Genomic DNA, 23,187 nt, shown 5'->3' with positions numbered 1-23,187 from the left:
AAACTAAACGAGAAATTTCCAAAAGCTATCAAAAAAGGACACTGGAAATGCTTCAGATTCTTGAAAGTTACCTTTCCATAGCTTTTTGGAAATACCACGACCTGTATGACTGAGAATCTTCACAGACCAAGAAGAGAAATGCATTTGACTTACATCAGGGGTGTCCAAACTGTTCCACAAAGGGCCGTGTGGCTGCAGGTTTTTGTTCCAACCAAACAGCGGCACAACGGACTTGACTCATTTAATCAACCGATCTCAGTCTTCAGACAGTTGATTGGTCAAAGTGTGTGCTCTTCATTGGTTGGAACAAAAACCTGGACACCTCTGACTTACATCCTTACAATCCAGCAGTTTGTGTACAGCAGGGAAACTGCCTTGCTCTGCTGGTAGTTTGCCCTCAGCTGGCGGCACAGAGGGGGCGGTGCTGGCCCTCCCCGTACCGCTCCGGGTGGTTGAGTAGATTCCGTCAGTCCTCGCAGGGATGGAGATGGGAGGCGAGCAGCAGCATGCTCTCACCCACTGACAGCGAGGAAAGTCAACAATGAAAAAAATAGCAGCAGCTGAACAGAAATGCGCGGCGCGGGGAGCCGTGTGGTGGTAGCGTGGTTGTTCCGCGATGAGCCACGGACCCCCGGACCGCCGGTGTGGAGCCGGACGGGACATGAGGGCAGCCTGGATCCTGACCGTGACCGCCCTCATCGCCGCTCAGACTGCCGGAGGATCACCGCTGGTCCCGGAACCTGAGGTACTACTATTTAAAAAAAACTTTCACGATGACCTAAAGGCCACTGTTTCACAAGTTGTATGGTTGAAAGTTTAATCATAACTGAATTTAAATCAGCCATTATTAGCTTTAAGGCGTCGTAATATGTGGAAGGTGAGCAGCTCATGATGGGGGTAAGCTGTTGTATAATGTAAATGATGTAACCTGTACTCATACTATTAACTCTACTGTTTTGTTTGGGCACTTGGAGATTCTCTACAACAGCTCTACTACATACTTTACATTGTTTTATTGCCTAAACATCTAATGTTATATATAGAAAAGGCTCGTACATTTTGAACTGATTGGTAAAATACATATATGGATTTCCATATGCTTTACCTCTGTAACTGGTGCAGCGCCACTCCTAAACCCCAAATAAGTCTGTTTGGGTTTCTGTTACTGAAGTTTGAGACTTCTCTGGTGGACCTCAAACATAAGCCAGGCCGCCATGTGAGATAACATACTGTTTGTGGCAAAGAGAACAGTTACCATGTAAATACTTTTATACATAAAGAGCATATTTAGGGGGAAAAGGGGTTGACGTTTGGAATTATTTAACTACTGCATGTTTAGTTTGTCTACAGCAACAGCTAATGTGCCCGGCATATTTAGACCATGTCAGGTTTGCATTTAGCTGCATATAGTGACATACAAGTGACCAAGCCCACTTTTTAAAGAAAATGATTTGTGTCTCAGGCTGTTTTGGATTTTACAGTTTAATTGCCTCAGTGTGGTTTGGACTGCACTACTTTAATGTGCCTGCTGTCTCTGCTGGCCATCCGTAGGCTTCTTCATCAAAGCTGTAATTCCATATAGCATCAGGCTATTACACGTGTTCCCACAGCTTCACTCTTGTTCCTACATAAAACAAAGCCCTCTGGCATATTTCTGTGCCTGCAATGGGACAAAGGGACATTTTTTTGTTGCACATTCCTGTTTGCTGAAGCGCAGCTGTCATCTCCTCAGTTTTAATTTCCACCCCCACCTTCACCACATCTGTAATCATCGCTGTGCCTGCTGTTGTCTGAACACGAAACCTGCTACATGCACATATAGGGCTATGATTGAAAAATCGTAATATTAAGCTATCAACATAACTAATCTCAAACCACAATGCAACAACATCTGTTGTCATGTATCCCATTGGTTCTTTTTTTTTTTTTTTTTTTTTTTTACTGTATTTTATAGGTGTTCAAGCTCAGAACTACTCCTGACTTGCACGTGAACATGAAATTCTTGTGAAAGTATAACTATGAATTTTCAGTGACACCCCAAGGGGTTCTTTCTCTTATGGGTGGTCCAGATGTACACATCCTGTCTTGGCAACCTACATCAGATAAAGTACAAATGCAAAATTATCTTTACACTTTCATAATTTCTCTTTTTCCTCACGGGGAGTTATGCATCCTCTGGGGATTTACCCAGAGTGCGTTTTTATGAGAAGCATTGTGTTACTGTGAGATTGCTGGTCTGTAAAATCAACAGCTCTTCAACCAAAGTGTGATTTTATGAACTTATGCACTTGGAAGCAATGATGATCAGATAAAGTCTTCTACTGGAGTTTTCTGGTGGTGTTTGAGCATTTCTGATACTGTATTTACAATTATGATTACAATTGCAGGTTTTTCTGGAAAAGTATGGCTACCTCCATCCAGACAACCACATCCACAATGCAGTGGAAGTGCAGTCAGCCATCCGGTAAGTGATTCAGCTATTCTTCATCTTGTAGAATGTAGAAATCACAGCGGGCCTTAAAAATGTGATATGATTTTAGAACAAAGTGACACATATTTGTTTCTCTCTACACTCCAGAGTTAGCTGGTTGTGTTGAGTGTGTTCATCAGGGGGAAGGGTGAGCTCGGTGTGGGACAAGCCTCAGGGCTGAACGTCAGTGCAGGGCAGTAAAACACACCCTCACCTTCTGAACCCTCTCTGAACCATGCAGGAATTTCAAGAACCTCGCCCTCTGGCCCATATATTGACTGTACTATAATGGAAACTGATTGACTGAAAACTGAAGACTGAGTGATGGAGTGAGCAAACTGTGTGGTTGACAGTCATATAATATGTCAGTATGCTCGTCTCTAGCTTAACGAGATCAGACACAGTAAGTAAAGGTCAAGACTCAGGGGCTGCAGTCATGTACACTATGCCACCATGGGTCAGGGCTTTGCCTCTTTAGTTGGGATTAGCTTCAGCATGTTTTAAGCTTGTCTTCTCAAAAAATAAAAATGATAAATGGTTGTGAAGAACTGACATTATGAACTGCCTGAGATATTTTTTAGAAAAAATAGAAAAACAATCTGTTATCACTATGTGCAATATGTCCTTATATTCACCATGTGAAACATTTCTAAAATATTCTAAAACATTTGCAATATCACCATGTGCAATATACCTGTTAAGATCACCATGTGAAACATCACATACAGGAAGTGACAGTGTGCCTATATTAGGCACCTAATTTTCTTAATTTTATTAAGAATCTTCTCAGTATTTTAAGTGCACTATCTTGCTCTTCTTTTGTATTATTTATTTCTTGGTTATTTTATTTTATTTCTTATTTTATTGTATTATTCAAAACCTTTTAACAAGCTTGATTCAGGGGAGGGATGCACAAGAATTCCAATGCACATGTAATGCAATGTATCTGTGCAAATGGCAAATAAAACTCTATTCTATTCTATTCTATTTTTCTTCGTCCTCCTTCTTGTTTTAAGACACTGTACTGCTGACTATCCTAACTTGGCTTCATTACACCACTTCACATTTAAGAAATTACACTAATTATCTTTATCCAGCAGCATTGTGTTAAACATTTCTAAACTCGCCTTAATCCTAGATCCACTAACCGTCTCAGTGTCTGGTATAGAATTGATTTAAGGCGCTGGCTGAGAGTTCAAACATCAATACACTGTAAATGTTTAATTGCTCTTCTCAGAAACACAGTAAGACTTCATACTGTAAGACTCAGACTGGGTAGGGAGAATCCAGATAGTTTTAAATTAAATTGTTGATTCACATATTGTTGGCATGATTGAAAATCCAAATGCTTGTTCAGGAAGAGCATCATGCAAACATTTCCTCTCTCTGCAGCGACTTCCAGTGGTTGTCCCGGCTTCCTGTCACAGGTGAACTTGACAGTGCCACCCTGAGACAGATGGCGGAGCCCCGCTGTGGGGTGTCGGATGAGGGCAGCCAACAGATCTGGGCTCGGAGAGTAAACGCCATCTTTACTGGAAAGAGGGCTGCTGCATGGCGACCTCAGAGCCGCAGAACGCGCTCTGTTGCACAGGGTATTGTGTTTAACTTGTACATTTGTGAGACACCACGTTTTTATATGTGTTTTTGAGTATGTGCAGAAGAGTATAAATGGCATCCCAAGACTTCTGTGAAGAAACTGATATAATTCATTGCCGTGTAAGTGGAGGTTTTGTGTGTCCTGTTGTGGCGTGGTCATAAAGAGCCAACAGTTAACTGGGAGTGTCCTCCTTCGTAAATTAAAGCACTAAACAGAGCTCAGGGGTGTAATTAAAGCTGGTGGAGTGTCTGATGTTGCACGCGTCAGCCTGGATGATTCCTGCTTTTAGTTGCAATTACACAAATCCATGTATGGTATCTTTAACTTCATTTTTTAATGGGTGAAAATTTCTACCACAATAACATTTTTTTACATGTTCCATTACATGCTCCTTTGTGGGTTGAGAACTTTTGAAGATCCCTGAACAACAGCTGTTTTTCTCTGGACCTCTCTGAGCAGTTTCCTGTAAAAATCTATAATTTCAAATTCTGTCCCTGCAACTACTAATGATGGGAACTCCTATTGGAGATTATCCTAATTTTCTAAAGCGTTCAATGGTGAGCAGATCACTGCAATTTGAGCTAAACACTGCAGGATTTCAAGTGTTTAACAGTGGTTAGGAGTGCAGCTGAGCACGGCCAAATTTCTTGCAGACTCCATGAAGTAATTGAGCACAGGGTCTTGCTTCGGGTGGTTTACAGAAAATCTTTGAGAATGACAATGAGATGTAATTTCTGTCCTTGTGTAACTATGTGGGAGATAAAATTGTTGAATAGGGCAAAATGTAATAACCATGATGAACTTTCAGAGGGTGTTGACAAAGGCACCTGGCCTCTTTCTGTGTATTTGACGGTAAATCCCTACGCTTTGATGAGCATAAATGTGTGTGTGTGTGTTTTAAGATACTTCAACTGGATCATTTCCTCCAAGAGGGTTTTTGGCCCTCTTTCTTCATCTGTTAGTTTGCAGTACATCTATACCAACAATGCTAGCAGCTCTGTGAGGCTGTCCTTTCTCACAGTGGACCAAAGTGGTGGATTGAGTGAACGATCGACCAACACTGTCATCCTTAGAGCAAGGGTTGGTGCTGGCATGGCTAAAACCTACTCAGCAGATTTCACTGAAACCTGTCGAAAAGTGAGACTACAGGGCAAAAAAAAGTGATTAGTCTTTGGTGTAGAACCATTTGCATCCTAATGTAGTGTCAGAGGCTAACTTATGCCTCTTTTGTTTGTGTGTCTTTTGTTCTCACTCCTTCTCTGGTGCTGTCATTCCTCACACCCCCTTTGTGAATGAACAGCAGCAGCAGCAGCCTGGCTCCTTCTCTCTACTTGTGCCTTGAGCCTCATGGTGTGTGAAGCCTCCACATTCCTTCCTGTCACTGACGAGGTTGGCTAATGTTCAGGGAATGCAGCGGCGGCTGATGTTTGCTGCTGCCTCTTCATGTCAGTACCTGACATGTTCCTTCTGGTAAACACATCCATAACTGACTGACTGGATTACGTTGTTTGCCAAGCTGGCCGGCTATCTCAATGGCCAGATATCTCTACTGGCTGAATGAGTGGGTATCTTGTTGAGTGACTGACTCTTTGGCAGGATTACATCTTGTTCTGGTGTAAGAAAACAACTCTCTGTCATTATTTTAGTCCCAGACATGACTCACGTGACAGGCGACGGTATTATTACACAAAGAGCGGTGTTAATGGCAGATACTTTTACACCCTCTGGTCAAACCTCTTTCAGATCTGGCTTCATATATCCACTGGTATAGTTTAGCGGTGTAATAACTTAATTGTGAGCAGCGGTTATTGTGTTGCTGTGTAACCACCGCCTTGAACTCAAACATGTTGCCTTTGTCCTGCAGAAGCAGCAGATATGTTTCTGCCTGAGGCTCGAAGAATGCTTACCTGAAGAGTTTCATGTTTGGATCAGACATTCGGTCTAACAGAGTCAGAGCGGGCAAAATGCCAGTAAAACCTGCATTTTTCTGGTTAACTATTAATTACTCAGCATAGGCAGCGGCAGTGACAATTGATTTGAAAGCCTCAGTTTTTTTTTAGTCATGTGTCGGTCCACTTCTCAGTTTGGTCCGTAACTCTTCATCTATTGTCATCAGCAGCGACATAATTTTTTTTTTTTTTTTGACTTCGTTCAACATTGAGCAAGTTTAAATTTAACATATAATTACACTGAGAAATTGTCTCAGAAAGGTTATATTACCTGTTGTAATTATTTTTTATCATATAGATTATTCTGGTTCACCAGGGGTGGACAAACCGCAAAACCCAGTTTTTCAACAGCGAGAGTCACCAATACCAACTGCAGTACCAATGCTTTTTATTATTAAAAGCCTCTAAATGTGCTGTCATGTAGGAGAGTGCCATGTTTCATACTTTATTCAGTGAAAGCATCATTGATAGGATCATTAATGACTACATTTACACTACCACCCAACCATTTGCCAGACATTAAGCTTTTATTTTTACTATTCTCTGTTAATTTTTTAATTACATGCATAGACAGTTTTAATGGTAAAAATCAAAGGCTGAAAAATGAAATCTCTGAACTAATGAGGTGATAGCTGTGTACATTCACACAACAAGCAAAGAGGACTGTAAGGAGAGTGTTCATGTGGCCACGATGATTCTATTTTCTATTTTTCATTCAAGACATGGTAGTATTGACAATTCAGCTTATTGGTCCACCTACCCGTATAGTTTAGCACTTTTCTCTGCAGTTACTGGGATAGCAATATTGATCCAGGCCATCCATGACTTAAACTAAATGCTCAACAGTCTGAGCTGTTTGTCCTTGAGGACCGACACTGGCTGCTAACTGAAGCCAGCAGGCAACAACAACATGCAGATGAGTCAGACTCGCTGCCTGTTTATCCGCTCACAGCTGTGGTGTGATGTGATTTTGTGTTGTGTTAACATGGCTGCCTCTGAGCTTCCTGGAGACTGAAAACAGACCTTGACTTGTACTAGAGTCTGATGGTTGTTCCCACTGATATTTACAGAACTGACATTCCACCACCCTTGTTCAAGATAAGTGCTATGAGTGTGATAGGTGTGTGTGTGTGTGTATTTTTCTGGGGTGTGCACTTATGGATCTGCACCCTGCACTGGAAACTGTTAACCACTTACTTGCCGTTTTACAACATAATGTACCATTTGCTATGATTTTACACCATTTCAGCAGCATTCACCACAGAATGGAGGTCAGCAGCTTTGAGCTGCAACGATTGGTCAATTAGATCATTGACAGAGACTTTACTGGCATTAACAATGTTAGTCTGCCAGTTTCTCCAACACTTCGGTCCAGACGTAATAAGACATGAAATATCCCAACTGTTGCATGGTTTGCCATGAAATTTGGTACAGACCTTTAGGTTTTACCACAAGGTGAATTGTAATTTTGGTGACCTCCGACCTTTTCATCTCATCATCAGGTTCAAAAGTCTACAACAGAATACCTGCCAAACTAATAACATTCCCATCAGCCTCAGCTTTACGTTGTTTTTCCCGCAAAAAAAGCGAATGCTAACATGCTAAACTAAGATGGTGACTGTGATGAGCATTGCTCGTGCTGAACATCAGCACGTTGACATTGGCATTGTGAACACGTTAGGTGTGAGCTGATGTTGCTTAGCTGTACACACCTACAGTACACAGCCTTATATTACTCATATCAAGTAACTAATTAATTAATCTAGAAAAATTAATAAATGTATTAACAATGAAATATCACATATCTGCTGGTATTTCTTGCCTAAATTTCCTCTTTGTCAATTAAACTTTAAATCTCACACACATAGATCATAGATCGGTCAATGTAGACTTTGCAGGCAGAGACATCTTTGTGTGTGTGTGTGTGTGTCAAACAGCCTCCTCGACACCAGTAACAAACAAAATCCCCCTGCACCTCCACAAACAATAACTTAAGCTATCAGATGATCAGTCAGTTCCTAATGTCTGTGATAACCCACCCTGCCTACACTGCTGCTATAGAGGGCATCATGTTAATTGCTACCATAAGGGAAGTTGTGGAATGTCTTGTGTATTGGACTTCCTGGCTTCCCCTGCTGTCCTCAGGGACCTCTTACTTTGTGGCGGTCTGGGATGGAGAGAAGGCGCCGGAGCTCTGCTGAGAATACAGACCTACACACATCATGTGGCTACAGGCCTAATGCATATAGTTAATCTGGAAAATGAAAAATGGAGCTGGGTTGGGAAAGCAAGGGAGAGGGTTCAAGTGTCTCTCTGACAACCTGATGTGTGTGAAAATCAGGCTTGTACAAGAAAAATCTAGGTTGTAATGACAATGACACTAGTCCTGAGGTTGACTTTTCACTTTTGTGTTTCGTTATTTTTTCTTTCTTGAGTGAATGTAAATCAGTGGGTTGGCTTATTACTCCCTCAGATAGGGTTGTAGTGTCCGAGGCCCCAGCTGCTTCCACTATCTGATATTTCTGTAAACTGTGCAACAAAAATGCAAAGGATCGAGTTTATATAACTCTCAAGTTGCTGCTGAAGCACAAATTCTGTTTGTGTGTTTACTCACAGAGAAACACACACTGATGTCATTGCCAAACCCATGTCTTAATGGCTCCAGATATCCAGCTATTTCCTTGTCTCCAGGGTGCTATTGGGGTCTCTTGGTAATTCACAGTATGCAGTTCATACCTCCTCTTTATCGCTCTCATCTTTCACATGACTCTTTGCTGTGTATTATTTAAACGAGCACAAATGGCATCAAAATAGCACAAATTTGAAACACAAAAGCGTCCAGACTGTCTAGTCAGTACAAGGCTGTAGGACTGAGCAAGAATCATTTAATGCCGGCATGTGTGCAGACCTCCTGCTCACATTTGACCTCCACGTCGGGGGGCAGACGTACATCGACTGCATTTTTAAATATTTTGACAACTGTAAGTGCGCTTGATTTATGCTGCCACTTCCTAGTTAAGCCTCGAATGTGTATGTGTAAATCCATAAAGCCTTTGTGGCAAGTCATCTCAAGTGCAACTGTATGAGTACTACATTCACTGAATGTGATTGTAGCACTCATTCTGTAGCTCTTAAACTCCAGTGACCAGTACAACCGCTTTTGTTAGAGTTGTTGCTGATGCAGAGGAGGTTCTGTTGCTGTTTTCCTTTTTGTCTCAGTATCAGAACGACTCTGAAGACTTTTTTTTTAATGTCTTTTAGGCACATATTCTATTTATAGTCCATTTTCCATTGTTTATGTTGTGGTATTGAGGTAAATTATTATTATATGTTTTTCCAGGATTTCAGGATTTGACATCTGTTCTAAATATTTTCATTATATCTTCATCAATCTATCGCCAAGATGATAAAATGAAAGTCCATAAAATATGAAAGTATATTTTTTGACCATTACACATTGGACAGATCAGTCTTGAGTTAAGAAAAAATAGCTTTTTGTGGACACAATAGATCATTACAGTGAACTCCATATGGTGTTTAAAATGTTTTCACCAACTCTTTCACCAGCTCTGTCCACTCTGACACACTCTGGCCTCGAACGGTCAGAGCGAGCGTCCAGCCTCTCCAGCTGCCTCCCCTTAAAGGTCCATATTATCTAATGATTGTTTCCTGCGAGGCAGCCTCTGTGTCTGCTTGTTGTGGATGTGTGCCGCATGGTTGGGAGCTTGTGTGTGTTTGCTTTGTTTCCAGATTGCTACGTTGTGTAATCCTATGTATATATGAAGAGATTAGAGTCTTGTAAATTAAAAGAACAGCTGAACTGAACTTCCCTCCCCCCGTTCGCTCTATCCCTCAGCAAATGTGAGATTCTGAAGTTTGCGACACATGTGATTATGTCTAAGTTGAGAAGCCACGCACACTTGTTCAAGTAAACTGTTTGGTCAAGCATGTACTCAGAGGGCTTGTTAGTTTACCCAGCTGTGTGCTAACATGCTTAACATCCTATCATTTTGGCTCGGCCTGTGTAAGAGGCTCTACTTCAAAACATCACGGCTGAACATGGGATATCTGACCTCTGAATTTACAATACAGGATATGTAAGATGTAAACAGTGGTAAACAGAATAATTATAACTGTTTGGAGAGTTCTTTTGCAAATACCATTACCAGTGTTTTATAAATGATGATAACATAAAGTTAAGTGACATAGTAAATAGAAATAGCAATAACCTGAACTCAATTTGCTTGTAGATTTTGGAGTTATTTGACAGATGTCTTCCCAGTAACTGTAATGTGAAAATACTGCTTTCTCATCTTTTATTGGGGTGGGGTTACATAATGTATTTTAGTCCAGTGTTCATCGGTTAAGGTTTTTCAAATAAAAGACCATAAACTTAAAAGCATATGCATAAAATTCCCTCTTTGTGTAAAAGCACCTCTGCCATGGCTCCACAAGAGGAAGAGGAAATTACAAGTTTAAAACACTGGAACTTGAAGAAAATGGGCTTAACTCATAACTTGTTAAAGCCTTAAAATGCGAACCTATCCGCCAAGTTTTGCAGCTCTGAGTTTTATTTGTGTCCATCTGCTCAGAGATCACTAAGAGGGAAACCAGGTGAGCATCCACAGATTCTCTGATCAGTGAGCAGCGCTGAGATGTGGGAGGAAGATAAAACTGCTCTCAAGTAAATGACAGTATATTAAAGATGATTCACTCGTGAATGTGCTTATGTTGCCATAGATATATTTTTCAGTTGTCAGCAATAACAAATGAATGTTAAATTCAATTTTTTGTTTGTTATTCTGTATTCTTTGAAAGCTTCGTATCAGTCCAGCTCATGCCGATGGTAGGTTCCAGTTAGATGAGGCTCAGAGTTTTAGCTGCTGATTTTTTTTTTTCTTCAATATTAAGTTGTTTTTGTTTTGCCTGTTTTTTCTTAAATGGTTGTCACTAAACGCCCCATTTTTTGCATGGAGTTCTGCCTACAGCCCTGCCTTTATGTATGCCATTCAGCGCTGACCAGCATTTGCTGCTCTTTGTACGGTGTAGTGGCACTACAAGGAAAAATATGATAGCTCCCTTAAATGCAAAACTACATATATTAATTTGTGGGTTCGAGATCAAAATTAAAATATCAATGAGAGAAAAATGTTGTGTTGGATCCACATCCATCTTGGCCAAATGAGCACTGCCAGGGTTTAATCTTATCTGCAGTTGCACTGTAAGTTTGGGATGAGTGAGATGGTGAGCTTCATACCTGCATGACTCATGTCTCTGTTCCCCTCTCTCTCTGTATGTGTGTGTTTTGATCTCCAGCTGAGAAGTGGTACAAACGTCACCTGACCTACCAGATAGTGAACTGGCCACGCCATCTGTCTCTGGGCTCGGTGCAGCTGGCGGTGCGTGCAGCTTTCCAGCTGTGGAGCAACGTGTCGGGCCTCGTCTTCCAGGAGGCCCCTGAAGGACCTGCAGATATCCGGCTGGCCTTTTACGAGGGAGACCACAACGACGGGGCCAGCAACGCTTTTGATGGACCAGGTCAGGGACAACCATACATCGATCCAAGTCATCGCAGATTCATCATTTCTATTTATATATTTGGTTTTCATTTATAAGGCCCTGTTTACCAAGTTAGTGTGACATTTAACATGCAGATCTGATTGCAGGATGGGTTAGTGTAGTGTGTGTGTTTGACGATTGTTGTGTGACCCACTCATCTCAGTTGTTATCTCGTATATGTAATTTCTTCTCAGGTCTGTCTTACAAAAAAGATCTTAATCCCAAAGAGACTTCCTGAATAAATGCAACTTAACAAGTCCTCCTGTTTGTGTACACACAATAACCTGATTACTGTGACCAATCAGATTAAGGTAATAGTTTGATTACATGTTTACATGATATGTAAACATCATAGAGGAAAGCCATTCATATTTAGGAGTTTTCACAGTGATAAATTTACTGAGCTCTTTAATTAATTAGTTTTTCACCCAGTTCTGTAGCATGAAACCTTTCTTTAGTTTCACTACTGCAGCTAAGGTAAAAGAGTTTAAAGTGTATAAAGTAAACAGTTCCAGCTAGTCAGCTTATTTCACTGATCAGTTATAAAGTGATCAATACAAATTCTGGCAACGCTTTATTTTAAATGTTTGTGTTTTGCATACAATTTCCTAAAAAGGTAGTTGAAATTTTAATGGAACCACTTGTCATCTGGAGCTAATTATGAGGAAAATAAGAATACCTTTGAAAGAAAAGATTAAATAATATGGAGAATGCGTTAAAAACACATTTTAATTTTTTTTAATCAGAAAATAAAGTAGACAAGGTTCATAGTTTTTGGTGACATGCAAAGCTATATATATTTATCAGCCATGCTGATTCAGTCTTGTTCTGATTTTTGCATGTTCAGCAAACTTGCTGTGCACCAGCTAAAGGTGTCTTGACTTTATGTTTGTAATTAATTGGAAATAATTAAAAGGAAGTGTACCAGTGGAGCACTGTTTCTACTTTCTTTCTTTCTTTCTTTCTTTCTTTCTTTCCTCTAATTAATACTAAATTGCTTAGTTCATTCTACAACCCTTCCTGGTAAATTATTCGGACATTATTCACAAACTACAGACCTGTAAAATAAAAATAAATAAACACAATTACTACACAATGAAAACCAGTCAAACAGGGTAACTGTAACTGTACAACACAGGATTCTGAAGCCAGCCATCACTTGACTTTTGTGACCATAAACTTTTACTTAGTCGTCATAAGATATGCCTGGTAAAATTAAAAAAGTTGTTCTGATATTATGCAACGCGTTGCCTCTCAATTCCTCTGCTCTGGTCCTCAGGGGGAACTCTGGCTCACGCCTTCCTGCCTCGCCGGGGTGAAGCCCATTTTGACATGGCGGAGAGGTGGACGCTGAATGGACACAAAGGACACAACCTGTTTATGGTGACCGCCCATGAGATCGGACACACCCTGGGGCTGGAGCACTCCCCGGTCCGTCACGCCCTAATGTCGCCGTACTACAGGAAACTGGGCCGCAGCCTGGTGCTGAGCTGGGATGACATCATTGCAGTACAGCAGCTGTACGGTAAGAGGATGGTACTTTTTCATGTTGTCTGAACTAGCAGTGTTCAAAGAGTGTAACCATAAATCCTTCTCCAGATTCAAAATGAAGCTTAACAGCTTCTCAAGGGAACTCTTTCCCTTGTTAAATGGAAAGTGTGTGGTCCCAAGGTCAGGAGGAGTGTTAAACATGGCACCTTCACTGGACACACAAAGATATTTTTTCTCAGGTTTAAAAAGGTTGGAAAAAAAAAACCACTTAAGTGGACAGATGATGAATGTCTCACTGTCTGGCCTCAGGACTGCTCAGTTAAAGATGGTGAAATGAGTCTGCAGTTCAGACTGAACTATTATTGGAATACATCGAACCAATTACATGAATTACTGACTTGTTATGAAACCAGACTGGTTTTGAAGAAACACAGAAGTAGACTAATTTTTTCTCTGTGGCCCATTAAATCGGGGGTCGTGGCACTGAGCTGTGAACAGGCCTGAGAGGCAGCCCTGAAGGCCACCAGCTGCAAACACAGAATGAAAAGAAGAAGAAGGGCAAAGCCTGTCGAGAGCTCCAGCAGATCATTAAGACTTGGATTTGACAAAAAAATAAAAAAGCTGACATCTTCCCTCCAGTATGGTCCCCTCTGTATTTGTGTGTGCAAAACATTCAAAGCTGTTGTGAAATAAATCTCAGGGCTATGACAGTGATTCAAAGTGCATGGCAGCATTGTTTGTGAAAGAGATTATTGAAAGACCTCAGAGACTAAGAACAAGACTAAGAACAGAAAGCATTCAAGTCAGTCTTAACCCTTTGTTGCATGAGTTATGAAAACCTCAGTTATGATTTTTCCCCATGTGTTTTTATCCCTCTTTAGGCATGAAAAAAAAAACAATACAATTGAAATTTTGTTTATGAACCTTTTTTTCGTGGAGTTACCAACATGTCCATTCTGTTTGAAAACTATGAAATAAAAACATTTTTAATGCTACTAAGCTGATGTTTTCTCACAACATTGTCTGCGCGGTGTACAAATGTTCTGCCTCCCTTCTGATTTAATATTGTCCTCTCACATAATAATGTCCTGCTCATCTCCACTTCCCATCCATCTTGTATGGCAATTGGCAAAGCATCCAGCACACAAGACACTGCATGCAGACATACTTATTTTTCATGTGCATGAAGCATCATGGCATCTGTTGGCATTTTTTGCTTTGGTGCACAAGCATCCATCGTGTTGGCTGATATGAAACTAGAACAATAAAGCCCATGCATATACAAGAGAACATCTTTTGAATAGCTGTCCACTGTAGTGACCACTATGCATGAAAGGGTTAAGTTGACTTAAGTCTTAAGTCAATTTACATTTCATTGTGTTCGGAGCTGCAGCAGCTTCAGCTCTGAGTTTTTAGTCCAGTTTGTCTTTAACAGCAGGAAGAGTCTGATCTGTCCGTCTCAGTTCTGAGGAGTAGGTTTAGACGTGAGGGCAGCAGCGGTGATGTGAACGTCAAAACAACACTCACACACACACACACACAGGCACACACATACACTCACACACACACACACACACAGGCACACACATACACTCACACACACACACACACACACACACACACACACACACACACACACACACACACAGTGGCCTGCGGTGTATTTTATTATTGGTCCTCTCATTTCTACACACACAGTGTTTACCTGGGAGTTTTGTTGGCACTGTTGTGATAGATTACTGCTGCTGTTGCAGAGTGTGGGAGCTTTACTTACAGCTTTGTGTATGACAAATATAATAGTTTCTGTTTACTGTGAGTGTGTTGTCCCTCCTGGCATGTGTTAGGCAGGTTTCCACATGTGCCTCTGTGCAGAGCTCTCTTACAGCTTGTGTTGTTGTTCTTATATTTTTTATTTTTTTATTTTTTTGCTGTTGCTAAGAAACTGATTTCACTGCAGCAGTTGCACAAGAACATATCCTTTTAACTTGTTTGTACCAAAAGTAGCTTCTTAACCACCTGACATCTGTGGCAGTGTGGCGCTTTGACTCTGCAAGATGCAACCACAGCACCCGAGGTACTTTCCCCTGCTTTGACCCTGAAACGCAGGTGTAAAGCAGCTGCAAAGGGCCAGTGTCTCCTCAAGGAATGTGTGCGTGGCTGCAGGACAGTCGTCTCACAATCATTTGGGTAATTCAGCTGGAAACCTGAGATTGAGCTCAACAGAAGCCTGCAGACAGGCCACGTCCAGATGCCTTCTTTTCTGTTCAATATCAGAGCAGTCCCATCTGCTCCGCCTGGCCTCAGCTTCCTAAAATGGTATTTGCCAGAAGAAAAAAAAAAGAAAACCAACTGACCAGCCTGCTGTTTCAGCCAAGCCACCGCTCACACACACATCAGCTCAGTCACACTCCATAACCACAGCACTTAATTCCATTTTGATTTATAATGTGACCATATATACTGCAGTTAAAGTAATGGACACTACTGAGCAGCAGTTATAACAGATTATAGATTGTTTGGTTGGTAATTGAGCTTTTGGTTTGTGTTTTGCTTTTACACTGAAAGCTGAACCTGGGAATTTTTACTTATCAGTCTTTAAAGAAAGAATCCGAGACAGCTAACTTTTTTTTTTTTTACTGCTTCACAAAAAGTTCATCCAGGATTCTTTAGCTAGTGCTCAGGTGGAGTTTAGGAGAGTGCAGTATGCTGTTCTCCTGTACTCTTATCAACCTGATTTTCACCCCGTGGCAGTAATTTCTGCAAACTGCAGCTGCTCCCACGTAAATGTCAAACAGCTCCAGAGACAGACATGGATAAGTACTGCTACTGACACGACTGCAGGCGATGTGAAAACATTACATCTGCTTAAAGATGTGAGCTTTACGCTGTGTGTGTGTGTGTGTGTGTGTGTGTGTGTGTGTGTGTGTGTGTGTGTGTGTGTGTGTGTGTGTGTGTGTGTGTGTGTGTGTGTATGAGAGAGAGAGAACCATCCCTGGTGTTGGCATTGTGATCTGATAAGAAGCAGGTGTGTAACTCTTATTTTACTGGATTATTATTACCGATCCATTCATGTGTATTTTACTGTTGTAGTTAGTTGATTTTGAGCTAATTTAAACTAATGTAGAAACTGTTATGTAGTTGATATATAATTTCTTATAAGACTTTATGTTACTTAAATAAAATGTTAATGTGCAAAGTAACTTTTAACTATAAATGTCAGGCTTTTGTTGTGGAGACAAAAGTACAATATTTTGCTCTGAATTGTTGTGGAGTAAAAGCATAAAGTTGTATGAAATTGGGCAAAGTAATTGAAGTACAAGTACCTTGAATGTATGTTTACGTACCGTACTTGAGTACGGTACTTAAACATACATTTGAGGTTACATTCCACCACTGCTGAACAGTCACAGTAAAGAAGGAAAAACAGGAATAATATTTAACTTTAAACAATAGCCACAAAATATTTCACACATTGAATAATACTTAATTTACACAACTTAATTTTCTTTATCTTGTAGTTGTGGCACAACAAGTACATATAGATCCCCCAGTACTGTGAGACGTACAGTCTCCTGTACTGCCTATGACTGATACTGGCAGAAAGAAACTATTATTCACATGAACAAAATTTTGAGGTACCTGTGCTTCATTTTAGTATTTTCATTTTATGTTTCTTATACTTTTTGCTTCATTACATTTAATCTACAGCTTCCATTACCAGTTTACTTTACAGGTTCAGATTTTACGTAAGAAACATAAAATATGACACATTTTATAAACTACCTAACCTTTTACCTTTAATACTGTAATGTATTTTGGTAATAGCACTCACATACTTTTACTTAGACACAGGATCCGAGTACCTCTTCCATCACTGATGAATGTAAACAGGGAGTGAGGAGGAAGGTTTTGTGTTTGTGTAAAGTCAGACGTCCAGCTCTTATCTTATAACACTGCTCCTTTACTCACACACACACTCTGTGCAGCTGACCACGTGTTATCCACTGTGGTCTGTATATCTATTTTTCCTGCTGTTTTCCTCCTGTTCTTGGGTGTGCTGATTTTATCCAGCTCCTACACAAATGTTTGTTCAGCTCCGTGCAAACAAAATGTCTGTAATCATGTCTAAAGCACCATAATTTGCTGTTCTCATACCGTGTCGTGATTCTCCTTTTGTTCTGCTTTTACTGTTCGTTATTCTTCTGCTCTCATGTGCCAGGGGTCTGCACTTTGAGGCTGCACAGGTCAGAAAAAAAGAATAAGTGGGCCGTTAGTTTTGGTGCTAAAAATTCAGTAAGTTTAAGGTTCCAGTGTGTACTCGAGCTGAATCCTTTGTTTATTTCCTGTGTAGTATGTCGTCACCCATCAGTATACATCAACCCAGCCACATCCTGTGAAGGGTGATTTACATGTTAACATTATCCAAGTCCTGCTTTGGGAGAAGTCTCCGCTGTTTGTCTTTCAATTTGTTCCCATGGTGTCCAATTTTGGCATGCATGAGAAATTAGACTGGACTCTGACACACTGTCTGTCCTCAGGGCTTTGCTTGGTTACTGCAGGTTTTAAATAGCAACCTCTATGTAGCCAAATTACCGGTGGGAATAACAGAGATGATAAATAGATCCATATTTCATGGCCTTATCTTATGCCTTTCAGTTCAATGTTTTGTTGCTTTGCTTTTACTCTCAGGTAAGCCGTCAGGTGACCGCCCTGTGAGGCTGCCGGGTCAGGTTTTGCACGCCACACTGCAGGAGTGGGAGTTCACAGAGCTTCACAACAGGCACAAGACCACAGGCCAGCCTCTCTACTGCCAGGGCGTCTTTGATGCCATCACTATGGGTGAAGTACAAATTAAATATGATTAAAAAAGAACATTCAGCTGCATCCTTCGTAGCCGTGGTTACTGGTGTGGCTTCAAATAAGTCTGAAAAGCAAAACTAAATCCTGCAGAAACAGTAGAGCGTCCTATTTTCATATTTATCTTTTTCTAAACTGGTGGACAAAGCCATTTTAAATATTTTGTCAACTGCACTGTGAAATTACTTGAAATGAAACAAAACGAGAAAGAAAACATGCAGATGACTGAGATGCAGTTGAAACCTCTGTGAAAAGCTACCAGGTGGACCTCAAGTTAAGATTAGTTTGTCTAACTGCTACTGCCAAGGTCAAGAATGAACTTTCTTTGATATGGTACACATATATTTACCCTTATGCTGCTTCTATGTGCTGTTTCTATGTGCATACAGACCAGAATGAGACCGTGCTGGTGTTTCGGGGCAGTGTGTACTGGACAGTATCAGCTGAGGGCAATGTGAGCGGCCCGCTGCCTCTCCGTCAGCGCTGGTCTGACCTCCCTCCTGCCATTGAGGCTGCTGCCTTCTCCCCACTGGACTTCAAGTGGTATTTTTTCAAAGGTTTGGCTTCACCGAGCTCATTAATGCGACTCACACTTCCTTTTAAAGACATCCTCTAACCTATTGGCTAACTTCACACATCTGTTGAAGACCAAAAATAGATTCTACTGTGCCTTTTACATGGGAAAGTGCTATTTAAAGAAACTATACTGCACTTAAGCCTCAGCTGTAGGTGTTAAGTAGTTTCACCCTTGTGCTAAAGGCTAATAATGTGTTTGAAGTTATTGCCAAGTTGAACTTTCTTGCCAAAAACCTGACAGTGTTATCTCAATACACTTATCTGCTAAATGCAAAAGAGTTTTATGTAAAGTGCAGACGCTCTTCTGAGGCATTTACTCCATAGATCATCTCCACTGTTCACTTTGTCCTTTGTTGAATAAGAACTGAAAGGGACACTGTCAACACTGTGCTGTCATAAGTAGCAGGCTGCATTTCCTCAAGACACTGATAATGAATTCTAAGATTCTTTGGATAAGGGCAAGATAAAATTCCTGTCTTTTGTGAGGGTTATTCTCAATAAAAATATATTATAAATATCTTAAAAGGGCAGGTGGCAAAGTGAATTTGTTCTGTGAGTATTTTATTTTATAGTACTGCATGAAATTGTGGCGCTCTTTGTGTGTAAAATATTTCTGTAAAATGTTTGTTTAGTTGTGGACTCTGTGACCACTCTCAGTTTTGGCTTTTTGTAAATCCTTCTCCTTTCGTGGTCCACAGGGAAGCGGATGTGGCGATACACAGGCAGTGTGCTGGACCCTAGCTTCCCCAGGAAGAGCAGTGATTTGGGGCTGCCTCGCCACCCTGACTGTGCCTTCTATTATAAACCCTTGGGTCACATGGTCCTCTTCAAGGGCTCCCGCTACTCTGTGCTTAACCTCAAAACCCTGCGCCAGGAGCCCTACTACCCCCGCAGGCTGACGGACTGGACTGGGGTGCCAGAGGGGACCAATGGGGCGCTGACCCGTCCAGGTGGACGCCTCTACCTGTTCAGACAACAGCGCTACTGGAGTTTTGACCCGGTCAAGGTGCGAGTCACCAGAGAGGGTCTGTGGGCTAAGGATCTGAGCTGGACTGGTTGCAGCAGCACTCCTCAAAGCAACAACATTCTCTGACCAGCAGATGGAGCTGTAAGATTGAGATAAAGTGCAATTTGTTGACATAGACTGTAATACAGAGGTGCTACAACTTTTTTTTTTTTTTTTTTTTTTTAACCTAAACCCACATTAAATTTATATGATGCAAAAGGAGGCTGGCAGAAAAAGAACTCATCATGTAGAGACTTACAGACACAAGCCTACTTGGTTTATATATTTGAAGTACATGCAGTATTTATACTGCAGAGCAATTAATATTACTGTATACTGTTGTGCAATTATAGCCCTTTTTAATACAGTATGGACAATAATAGGAATGTGCACTCTAAAGTTAGCGGACCAAGAACTGTTTTTAGGTGGGACCAATATTACACAGCAGTTTGTTCTATGCTTTAAAAACCAGATTTTTTTTCCTCTTGTAGCATTTGCACACTGACAGAAAAACTGTGCTTTTATCATCTCACCCAAAGTATCACTAACATACGTAAGATATATAAATAACTGTCACCTACTTTGGCCTGTGATTGTGTGCTTCCCTCCTAATTGCTTGCTATGGTAGGGGGCCTGAATCTCTGTCACTGAGGTCCAACAGTTTGGACAACACGACGAGTACATCTAAAGTGTCTAGATAAAGTGTATGGGAGCAGAACAGGTAGGTGAGTTGTCCAGTGTGATAGTGGAAGCTGAAAGCTGTGTCAGCAGTGTTAATGCTTATTAAAAAACAGCTGGAGAGGGAAAAAAACATTTCAGTGATAATAACCGTGAATGTTTTCACATTTAACTAAAGATGAAATTCTGTCAGGTTCAGGATTGAAGGCTTGAATAGCAACAGTGTGATTATGCAGCTGGGAAACATCCAGCATTCACTTCTGATCTTTTCATCCTGTCAGAATAGGCTCTTTTAGTGTCATTTTCACATCACTGCAGGACAAGCGAAGGCCTGTCAGTGCCTACATACATCAGTGATTTTTTTTTTAGCTCTTTACGGTACGCTAATCCCAGTGCTAATGAATTTTGACAGTGGTATTACATTAGCACTGAACCTTAAAACTTTTTTGTCATGTGGAAACATCACAGTCAGAGCACACAGCCTTAATAATTTGACAACAAAAAGCTGTTTTGTTCAACTGTCTTTTAATACTAAGCCTGAAGACATTTCTCTGCATCGCTGAACAGTTTAGACACTAAAGAACCTTCCAGTCGATCCTTCCCACTTTTTTCCAGTAACACCCGTTAACAGTTAAACAAATTCACATCTTTGAACTGTCCTGCACATCCACATCACCCTGATGACTAGTGAGGAGCTCATACTGTATTTGAACAAGCACTGGCCAGAATCCACATGTAACACAAGTGTATACTAGAGTCAGGTTCACTTGTAGGTTAAGTGGTTAAATTTAAATTATTTTTTTTTCTCACCTAATACAATTATTATTTTTTTTAATCAAACTGATCAATCCAATACATGATGGACTTGCTAAATTTCACTTATGCTAATATGCTTGCTGATCCCTCAGCTTTACTGTGGCCATACAGTAACTTAACATTTCTGAGGTCTCAGGCACATTTGGGCCGTTTGAAACATCTTACATAATAATGGTTTATATTGAAAAATGTATTTGCATGCTCTCTTTGAGTAGTTATTTTGAAAATCCTATTAACACTTCACTGTCTGTGGAAAAACAAAACCTAGAATAATCTGTGAAAATTCAACTGCTTTCAGTGCAGTAATTTGGCCAGGTCTAGTCCACCACTTCTACATTTCAACACACAAACACTAGAACAAGGATCATTTGAAGTGCATTTGAACAAATGTGATCAAAGCCACAAGGCTATGGTTCTACAATGTAAAGTCTGCTATCAGCATTGTGGAGAGCAATAAGATTAAATCAGATTTCTAATCAACAACAGCGGCATCAAAGAGCTCCTTCACGCTGAGATCATCTTCATCTGTTTCAAAGGCAATCTAAAAATAAGACATTAGCTTTCCTAGTCAAGTAATATGAAAGAAACCTAGACAGACATTAGTACATTGACAGTAATACTTATATACAAAACATTACCTTCATATGTGCTATTCACAGGGCTACAAGTTAGCACAATAGCTGCACAAATCATTATTGTGATCTATATATATATCTATTTTTTAATATTATAAAAGCAATTTGGACACTCAACAATGTTTTTACCTGCACTCTTATATATCACTCACTTTGTGCAACTGTCTTACCAGGTTTGGATAGGAGGTGACAGTTACTCTGTTACTGTAGATTGTGGAAATTTATGGGACAAGTCAAACCATTTTAAGAATTCACACACCAAGACTCTTCAGATTGGAAAGTGTCTCCTGCAGCTGAACTTTGGTTTCCTCTACGTTCCACAGCACTGCTCATTTGTTAGACTACATGTCCTCTTGTTTAACTCTTGAAAGGGTTTCTCATCTTCTCCATATGATATGTTTTTCATTGCACTGTGATTATTACCACAGCATGTGGCACAGGGGCAGGACTTTAGATGAAGAACTCATCCACTGGCTCCTTGTTGTTTGTGCATGCTGATAGCAGCTCAGCAGTAGTCCTATTGTCAACCACGGGCCCTTTGGAGGGGCTCCTCCTGCTGCCACAGCCCTCCCTGGCTCCATCTGCATAATCAGCAGAGCCCCATGTCCTGGAAGGGCCCTGAGGGTGTGTGTGTGTCCGTGGCAGACACTCGCTCAATTCCTTGGCCAGACTCTCAACAGCTGAAGCTCCAACAGCTGCAGGTCTCTCAGAGTGGAAATTCATCAAAAGGTCTATGGATGAACAGCGAGTAATCATTTTGACTGCTGTGTCAGAGCGAGGTGAGACGGGGACTCCCGTGTCCACATTGGTCTCCGGCTCCTCCTCGTCTTCTTCCACAAGGAGATGGGAGAGAGAACGGGTGATGGAGGGGCGCAGAGGAGAGTCAGGGTGATTGGAGGTTGAGGGCGGGGCAGGGCTACTGTGCTGGGATGAGTAACAGGAGCTGCCTGGAGGGGTGCTGCAGCAGCTTCCTGATCCCAGGCTCTCTGCACCACCTCCTCCTCCATAACGCTTCTCCAGGAGAGGATCACTGCGTGGTCCGTGACCTAGAAACAACCAAAGACACATCAAGCTTTGCGATAAGAGTGGACAGTTAAAATGTTCACCTTATGTAACATATTCAAATGTACTTTAAAATGATAACTATTCAATGTGGTCTCTTTGAGTGGTGTCAGTTTAAGAGGAGTGTAGAAAAAAGTTTCTCAGTCTTGATGTCTGAAACTAATGAGATAGTATTAGTTAGTATTAGATAGTATTAGATAGTATAAAAAATAATTGAAATGTTTAAAAATATATGATCTTGGAACTCCTTGGACATAAATGTGTATAAAAATCTAATTCAATTCTGCTGTTCTCACATTTACAAGATAACTCCACAGCTCTCTAACTGCTGGAGTGATGAGATGGGCCTCCAGTAGGAAAAAGTTAATTAAACATGACCTGACCTGGCAAACCAAACAAACCACTTTGGCCCATTATGATTCCAGTCTTATGTACAGTAGCCTCCTACATACAAATCACCACTTAATACACTGGCTGTCTGTGACCTGTGG

The 23,187-nt window shown here is 40.9% G+C and overlaps 2 protein-coding genes across 2 annotated transcripts in view; one reads left to right on the top strand and one right to left on the bottom strand.

Annotated features, from left to right (window-relative positions):
* Positions 1 to 482: 482 nt before the first annotated feature.
* mmp28 (matrix metallopeptidase 28) lies at positions 483 to 21,830 on the top strand. Its single transcript, XM_041047194.1, has 8 exons — positions 483 to 745; positions 2,388 to 2,464; positions 3,863 to 4,062; positions 11,333 to 11,554; positions 12,855 to 13,100; positions 17,756 to 17,905; positions 18,313 to 18,480; positions 19,198 to 21,830. Exons 1-8 carry the CDS (start codon positions 617 to 619, stop codon positions 19,590 to 19,592), a joined length of 1,587 nt encoding a protein of 528 aa, XP_040903128.1. The 5' UTR covers positions 483 to 616; the 3' UTR covers positions 19,593 to 21,830.
* Positions 21,803 to 23,187, bottom strand: part of LOC121187778 (protein FAM124B) — a 40,745-nt gene continuing 39,360 nt past the window's right edge. Inside the window, exon 7 of the mRNA XM_041047193.1 lies at positions 21,803 to 22,680. Coding sequence (XP_040903127.1) covers positions 22,085 to 22,680 — 596 coding nt within the window. The 3' untranslated portion in view covers positions 21,803 to 22,084. The remainder of the gene's footprint in view (positions 22,681 to 23,187) is intronic.

The sequence above is a fragment of the Toxotes jaculatrix genome, chromosome 9 (genome assembly GCF_017976425.1).
Source record: "Toxotes jaculatrix isolate fToxJac2 chromosome 9, fToxJac2.pri, whole genome shotgun sequence".
NCBI lineage: Eukaryota > Metazoa > Chordata > Actinopteri > Toxotidae > Toxotes > Toxotes jaculatrix.
This window is presented reverse-complemented; position numbering and strand designations above follow the sequence as displayed.

Excerpts from the sequence above, each read along its gene's own strand:
- mmp28 (XM_041047194.1), top strand. The coding sequence starts at position 617 with ATGAGCCACGGACCCCCGGACCGCCGGTGTGGAGCCGGACGGGACATG. Across the intron at positions 4,063-11,332 it reads AACGCGCTCTGTTGCACAGG|CTGAGAAGTGGTACAAACGT; the intron begins GTATTGTGTTTA and ends TTTGATCTCCAG. Across the intron at positions 18,481-19,197 it reads CAAGTGGTATTTTTTCAAAG|GGAAGCGGATGTGGCGATAC; the intron begins GTTTGGCTTCAC and ends CGTGGTCCACAG.